Here is a 7,563-nt window from a genome sequence, read left to right as displayed (position 1 = left end):
AACATGATGTATGGCATTCTTCTCCAGACAAATTACTGTAGTGATTTAACAACTTTTACAGTTTAATTATGGGTCTCAATTTAACTAAAGCCTGCAACTTAAGCGCAATAGGCCTTTTTCACTACAGACATTTTGTCTTGACATAGTAAGAGAAGCACACATTTTACTAATAACATCATTGATTGCTCATACAATGTATGTATTAAATTAATAAAGGGGTGTTTCGATTTTACAATTTTACAAAATGAAAAAAACATTGTTTCACTAACTCAGGTTGATGTTTGGCAAAGCAATTCTGAGAATGATCCTTTTTCACAGCAGACAGCCTGACATGTTAATGTAGAAATTGCACAGTGTAATTAATAATGTGGCAGCATTCCAGCTGGATGTGTCAATTTCAGGGTAATGGAACTGCACGCTCCATTAATGACCTACTTACATTGGAAAAAGCCAACATCAACAGTATTAACTCCACCTAGACTTTTCCTGCTATGTAGAGTCAAAATGTTTGCAGCAACAAGGCTTTTGATGTCACTCACTAATTAGACTGTTAGAGCTATAAGTTGTTCCCCCTTGACAAACAGTAACAGATGGTGAATATGTTAATGAATCACATCTCAGAGTCTTGAGAAGATCCAGTGAAAACAGCAACATGAGTTTTATTTCTTTATTGATTGATTGATTGATTCCGGGAAAATAGAACAATTCTTCATTTCGTGTTTGCTGTCTTTGATTCCTTAGGCTTTTGTTTATCTAAATTCAGATTTTCCAAGCGACTAAAAAGAACTCCAGAGTCCGATCCTAGCGCTCTCCCTTCAAAGGGACAGACCATTCCCTGAAACCTTGGCAGGAAGTTCACATCTGCCCAGCTCCTCTCGCCCGGCCGCACCCCGAGTCTGGACAAGAGCTTGTCAGAAATCCCTGGCACCACTGGCTGGAGGAGCGTGCCGTATATCCGCAGGCATTCGAGGGAGACATGGATGATGGTGTCTAGCCAGCGCTGGTCTTCACTGTCCCTCTTATCCAGCTTCCAAGGTGCGTGGCGCTGAACAAACCCGTTGGTCTTCCTCACACAGGCAGCGATGGCCTCCAGAGCTTTGTATACGTGCATGTTCTCGTAGTGCTGCTCCACCACGGCCGGGAGGTTTCTTACTGCATCCAACATGTGGTAGTCCTCAACCACGGCTCTGCCTTTCTGCTCACGTGGGAAGGACTGAGGGCAGAAAGAAGGGTAGACCTGAGCCGGGTTAAGAGCTGGAGCTGTGCAGCGGTTCAGCAGACCACCGAGAGAGTCGGCGAGCTCTGCGTTGAGCAGCTTGATGACTTTGACGTCTGTGTAATCACAGTCTGAGTCGGGGACTCCCTGACGCAGAAGAAAGTACCTCATACCATCAGTTGTGAACATCTGTGAGCGTTCGAGAGGATCCACCACATTACCCAAACTTTTAGACATCTTCTTCCCCCCTACTGTCCAGTGAGAGTGCACATATATTGTCTGTGGCAGCGGCAGTCCAGCCCCAAGAAGAAAAGCTGGCCAGTAGATGGCATGAAACTTTAAGATGTCCTTTCCAACAATGTGGTGCGCCGTGTTCCACCATTGGTCGTGTTCATCTGGATAGCCAGCTACTGTGAGGTAGTTCACCAGTGCATCTAACCACACATAGATGGTTTGTTCAGCATCACCCGGGACCGGGATGCCCCACTGAAGGCGGCTTCTCTGGCGGGAGACGGAGAGATCGGGAAGCTCCTCCTGCAGCCACTGGAGGACAGCGTGGTAGAAGCGCTCAGGCTGAACGGCCCGGGGATTCGCTCTGAGCCAGTCGAGCAGCTGAGACCGAAACGCAGACAGACGGAACATGTAGTTCTCCTCTTTCATCCACTCCACCTGCAAAAGAGGGGAGATATGACTGAAGTTGTGTTGACAGAGTAGACGGATTGATTTCTGCTTACTTTCTTGCCAAGAGTTAAATAAGATGATCAATACCATGTTAATTTGTGAGTTTTAGAAGTGATGGTAGGCAGATTTTTTAAGCTTTGGATAGAGTCAGACAAGTTTCTACTACTTTCACAAAGATTATGCACTTGAGAGACAGATTAAAAACAATAATGTTCAAAATGATTGCATCAGAGTCTGAGATATTCTGAGTTTTAGTCCCTAAAGACACAAAATGATTTTACTTGCCATAATGCAACTTTTTTTGTCAGATCATCCCTGCCTGGTAAAGCCCCATCACTTTCCAAACCTTGACCCCATTCCATTTCTTGTAACAAGCCGATATAAGCCAGACAACAGAACAAAATGTGTGTTGCACTCACTTATCTCCACTTTCTCTCTTACCTTGTGGCCACTCTCCAGTGATACTTTGATCTCCTTCCCTGATGAGTCCAAAGCGTCGCCCACCTGCGACGGCGTGAGGAAGCTTTCATCTTGGGTGGAGTACCAGCCTTCATAACTCCCCTTATAGATGAGCCCTTTGTCGCAGAGCACTGACCAGAAATGCTCTACGGCCCGTCGGTGTCTCTGCTCAGTGGTTCTTATGTAGTCTGTATACGATATGTTGCAGCTGTTGAACAGATGTTTGAATCTCTCAGACACATCCGTGCAGAAGGTTAAGGGATCTTTTCCGGCAGCTTCAGCGGCTTGTTGGATTTTCAAGCCATGTTCGTCTGTGCCTGAAATGCAATATAATAGGGTGTATTATTCTAATTATTTGCTTCACAAATTGCTTACTTGTTTAGTCAATAAAAGGTAAAGAATATGTGGGAAAAAAATGAAAAATACTGATATTTGAGCAGCTGGAACCTGCAAATGTTTTAATGGCATGATTAATCAATTATCAAAAGGTGTAAGTTCATTTTCTGTAACTACTGTCTTCACTTGTATTATTAGGAGTGATATATGTACATGCATCATTTATTTTCTGTGCATGCATTTCCAATAAACGATTTAAGATGACTATAATGTTGAGATTTGTAATTTGACAAAAATAAACAGTTCCTAGAGATTGTAAACAACACATGCATTTGTTGTATTTTATCAATGGAGGATTTACCTGTTGCAAACTTTGAGTTGAAGCCCTGGAGAAGCTTGTACCTGTGTAAGCAGTCAGCTATCACAGCTGAGTACAGGTGTCCTAGATGAGGAGAAGCGTTGACATAGAAGATGGGAGTGGTTATGTAGTAATGTTTGTAGTCTTCACAGGAATGATTGCTCGAGTGTCTCAACACAGCGATCCTCTGATGCCTCGATAGAGCTGAAAATGGGGAGAAAAATGGGCTTTGTTGCAGTTTGTGAAAAGCCTTACAGCTTCTGCTCACAAACAGAAAAGGGGTCCTCATCTCTGGATAGCAGGCGATGCCCACATGAAGACAACCAGACGACAGGGAGTGCAGAAATGATCCGGAAAGTGATAAACATTCACATCTTGCTAAAATATTGAGTTTTCTCACAAAAAATATATATGTGGAGAAAAACAATTACTACCGGAAAAATACTTGCAGCTGTTAGAGTATGCCCTTCTAAATGTTATTTATTAAATGGTCTCTTTCCTTAAGAGCCACCAGCACATGAGTTCTGCCTGCTTGTCAAGGTTAGCTCTTCTTCCGGGTTGTATAAACAGCAGCCACGGCTCTGGGCCAATCAAAACGCCGCATGGGGGCAGCGAGCGCCAACAACCAATCAGAATGCTTACAGGCAATGACGGGCGAATGGGGTTGAAGAGACGACGAAAGTAAGACATTTTACTATCTGTGTGTTTATGCTGCAGTGAAATAGAGTATTACACTTTACTAACTCCAAATTAAGGTAGACACGTCGATTTATTGGCATCTTTACAGTCGCAGTGGAGGGTGTCAGCCTGTCATGTGACGTGTGTTGCCTGCTGATCGACTGAGAAGTTTCCGCAAAGCTTCAGTTCTCATAGAAAAGTTCAGCTTGACGTAGAAAACGTAATTTTGTGTTAAAAAACGTCATTTCAGATGGAAGTGAACCGTCTGGACTTCTACATCGGTCTCTCCCTGGCTGTGAGCTCCAGTGCTTTCATCGGTACGAGTTTCATCCTGAAGAAGAAAGGCCTGCTGCGATTGGCCAGCAAAGGTTCAATGCGAGCAGGTACGTCACACAAAACTCAACCTAAAAAGTCAGGAATGGATTAAATACTTTGTATGAAGGAGGGAAGTGTCATGGTCAAAGGTAGAAGTGGCTTTCAGCTGAACTGCCCCCTGCAATTGACTATTATTTTAATTACCAAAAGCATATGTTGATTACTTTCTTGATTAGTTACAGTACAGTACCAGTCAAAAGTTTGGACACACCTTCTCATTCAACTACTTTGAAGAATGTAAAATATAAAACATATTCTGGTTTGTTGAGCATTTGTTTGTTTACCACATAATTCCATATGTGTTCCTTCATAGTTTGGATGTCTTCAGTATTAATCTACAATGTAGAAAATAAAGAAAGAAAGAAAAACCATTGAATGAGAAGGTGTGTCCATCTTTTGACTGGTACTGTAAAGGTTCACATCATTACTTTTACAAGAAAATTTGCACTATTTTGCTTGAAAAAGTTATACGATTTATAGATTTTCAAAAGAGCTGCCACTTCATTTTCTGTCAGTTGGTTGGGTGATTGATGGGACTAATCATTGCTCTATATTTACAGTACCAGTCAAAAGTTTGGACACACCTTCTCATTCAATGGTTTTTCTTTATTTTTCTTTATTTGGAATCTATGGAATTATGTGGTAAACAAACAAATGCTCAACAAACCAGAATATGTTTTATATTTTACATTCTTCAAAGTAGTTGAATGAGAAGGTGTGTCCAAACCTTTGACTGATACTGTATGTATTACTAATGTATTACTTTGTAAGCCACAGTTGTACTGTTGTAGCAGCAGGAGCCTATTTCAACTACTTTATGTATTGTTGGATAGTTTAATCTACAAAGTACATCATATTTTGTTAGATGGTCATATATTTGCGGGTCAAATGTAATGCTACTGCAGCTGCCATATAAATGTAAGGTAAAACAGATGCAATATTTGCCCTTTGAGTATGAGCACGAGAATAAAGTAGCATAAAATGGAAATAAAGTTAAAGTTTATTAACACTGTACTTGAAGCAATGTACTTAGTACACTGTAAATGTTACAGGGCCCTTTATAGATATCACTAGGAAGGAAGGAAGGTCTTGATGGACACATTCATAGTAGAATAATATGGAAGGAAATAAAAACTATATATTTAAGGCCAATGACTCTGTACAGGACTTTTTTTAAAGGATTAAGGAAGTTTTGGTAAGAAGTACGTTCTTGGTGAAATAAGCTAATGACCCTCAAATGTAAAATCAGTGGTGAATTTTAAGTGAGTAACCTGTTACTGTTATAATGGCATAACTTCAGCTGTGCTTTCTGCTTCTCACAGGTCAAGGGGGGTATGCTTACCTGAAGGAATGGCTGTGGTGGGCAGGACTCATTTCAAGTAAGTGAATGATTTATAGACTTAGTGCTCTGCAAATGGGTGACATGGTCAGCTGCTTTTTTATTTTTTTTTTACTTGGTAGAAACTCCTTACAAGCTGTGCCCAGAGACACTAGAGTCTTTGTTCTTCAAAGTGGAAATGAGGCTGTTGTGGGTTTGGTATGTTTTCTTGTGATGTTGCAGTTGATGCAGCACCCACAACATATCTCTTAAATGCACATTTCTCGATAGAGCTCATTTGCACATGTGGGTTTGAAGAGAATTATTGTTCAACCTTTAACCATCTGCACCAGCCATGAATTTACTCACACTGATTGTCGTGTTTATATTCCAGTGGGAACTGGAGAGGCCGCCAACTTTGCTGCATATGCATTTGCGCCGGCCACACTGGTGACTCCTCTTGGAGCATTGAGTGTACTTGTAAGGTAACTGTCTTTTTATTTTGCACTTTGACACTTGTGTAATCAACATCAAGAATATCAGATATTCACCTAGTGTGATTCCAATACTTCTAGCACTCCCAAAACTTACTTCAGCATACGTCTGGTGATATTCTTTATTTTTCCTTATTGTCAACAAATCCCATGAGAAAACCAAAACCTACGAAAGAAGCTTAACTATAGTATTGTAGTATTATTTGATGGTCTAAGGTCAAGGTCACTGCTACGTTTTTGGCCATTACTCAATAATTTATATGCTAATTCTGACCATTTCACACTAATGTCTAATATGATAAAGTGATGACACTTTGGGCAGACATGTATGTAAATCTTAACTTCACTGGTCGACGGAGGCATACAACTGTGAGGAGGTAATTCTAGTTTGTTTTGCAGACGACTTTATTAGACTGGGGCTGAAAGACGTAAAGGTGTCCAATAATGCTTTTCCTTTAAATTATCTTGTGACCCCTTAGACTTAGCTTGGCAACCACTGCACTGGCGCGACTTCTTTTTAAAGATGTATCTCCACTTAGAATGAATGGACTTGTGGTTGGATGCTACAGATGGAGAAGTCAGAAATTCTGGAGTAGCAGACTTCTGAATTGTTGGTTTCTCAGAGACTTGATGACAAGAAAAAAATATAGAATATCACCAGACTTGTCTTTTTAAGGATGTAGAAGCAAAATGTGTGCTAACTCTCTGTGTCTGCATAATTTGTTTCTCCTTCCAGTGCTGTGCTCTCCTCCTACTTTCTGAATGAGAGGCTGAATGTGCATGGGAAGATTGGCTGTTTGCTGTGCGTCTTGGGCTCCACAGTGATGGTGATCCATGCTCCGCAGGAGGAGGAGGTTGCCTCCCTCACTGCTATGGCTGAGAAGCTCAAAGACCCAGGTAGGACCAGCCGGTCACCCGTGTGATCACATTAACCATGCTGTAGAAACTGAATCCTAGATAAGGGTTTTTCAGGGTACTAACTCGTTCTTGAATGCTCCCACTAGGTTTCATTGTGTTTGCTGTGTGCGTTGTTGGAAGCAGCCTGGTTCTTATCTTTGCCGTGGCTCCGCGGTTCGGACAGAAGAATGTGCTGGTCTACATCTTGATCTGCTCTGTGATTGGCTCCCTGTCTGTGTCTTGTGTCAAGGGCCTGGGCATTGGCATTAAGGAGCTGTTTGCTGGGACAGCGGTGCTGAAGGAACCCCTGTTCTGGTCCTTAGTCATCTGCCTGGTAACCTGCGTCAGCGTTCAAATCAATTACCTGAACAAAGCCCTCGACATCTTCAACACCTCCCTAGTCACGCCCATCTACTACGTCTTCTTCACCACCTCGGTCATGGCCTGTTCAGCCATTCTCTTCAAAGAATGGTTGCGTATGACCGCTGACGGAGCAGTGGGAACAATCAGCGGGTTCCTCACCATCATTTTGGGGATCTTCCTCCTCCACGCCTTCAAAGACATTACGTTTAGCTATGATTCCCTCCCACTCTACTTGAGGAAGGGTCCTCAGGGCTTCCCGTGGGGGCAGCCTTATGTGGCTCTTCCCAGCCACGAAACCCAAGCAGAGGATGAGATTAAATTGCCCAGAGAAGGAAGCTCAAAGGGGGGCTGGGGAACTCACCAGAGAACTCCTTAAGGAGGACCATTA

The 7,563-nt window shown here is 42.3% G+C and overlaps 2 protein-coding genes across 2 annotated transcripts; one reads left to right on the top strand and one right to left on the bottom strand.

Moving 5' to 3' along the window:
- Positions 1 to 709: 709 nt before the first annotated feature.
- mars2 (methionyl-tRNA synthetase 2, mitochondrial) lies at positions 710 to 3,610 on the bottom strand. Its single transcript, XM_054598077.1, has 3 exons — positions 3,054 to 3,610; positions 2,339 to 2,673; positions 710 to 1,885 (listed from the first exon to the last, which is right to left on the bottom strand). The coding sequence occupies exons 1-3, from the start codon at positions 3,337 to 3,339 to the stop codon at positions 710 to 712; spliced, it is 1,797 nt and encodes a 598-aa protein (XP_054454052.1). The 5' UTR covers positions 3,340 to 3,610.
- Positions 3,611 to 3,683: 73 nt separating this feature from the next.
- Positions 3,684 to 7,553, top strand: zgc:101583 (uncharacterized protein LOC494104 homolog). The gene is made up of 6 exons (XM_054598078.1): positions 3,684 to 3,731; positions 3,979 to 4,111; positions 5,426 to 5,482; positions 5,816 to 5,906; positions 6,652 to 6,812; positions 6,920 to 7,553. The coding sequence occupies exons 2-6, from the start codon at positions 3,979 to 3,981 to the stop codon at positions 7,549 to 7,551; spliced, it is 1,074 nt and encodes a 357-aa protein (XP_054454053.1). The 5' UTR covers positions 3,684 to 3,731; the 3' UTR covers positions 7,552 to 7,553.
- The last annotated feature ends 10 nt before the right edge of the window (positions 7,554 to 7,563 follow it).

The sequence above is a fragment of the Anoplopoma fimbria genome, chromosome 4 (genome assembly GCF_027596085.1).
Source record: "Anoplopoma fimbria isolate UVic2021 breed Golden Eagle Sablefish chromosome 4, Afim_UVic_2022, whole genome shotgun sequence".
Classification (NCBI taxonomy): domain Eukaryota; kingdom Metazoa; phylum Chordata; class Actinopteri; order Perciformes; family Anoplopomatidae; genus Anoplopoma; species Anoplopoma fimbria.
This window is presented reverse-complemented; position numbering and strand designations above follow the sequence as displayed.

Coding starts and splice junctions, on each gene's coding strand:
- mars2 (XM_054598077.1), bottom strand. CDS start 3,339: ATGAGGACCCCTTTTCTGTTTGTGAGCAGAAGCTGTAAGGCTTTTCAC. Junction 2,674..3,053: donor CAACTCAAAGTTTGCAACAG/GTAAATCCTCCA, acceptor ATTGCATTTCAG/GCACAGACGAACATGGCTTG. Junction 1,886..2,338: donor CACTGGAGAGTGGCCACAAG/GTAAGAGAGAAA, acceptor CCTCTTTTGCAG/GTGGAGTGGATGAAAGAGGA.
- zgc:101583 (XM_054598078.1), top strand. CDS start 3,979: ATGGAAGTGAACCGTCTGGACTTCTACATCGGTCTCTCCCTGGCTGTG. Junction 4,112..5,425: donor CAAAGGTTCAATGCGAGCAG/GTACGTCACACA, acceptor TGCTTCTCACAG/GTCAAGGGGGGTATGCTTAC. Junction 5,483..5,815: donor GTGGGCAGGACTCATTTCAA/GTAAGTGAATGA, acceptor TTTATATTCCAG/TGGGAACTGGAGAGGCCGCC.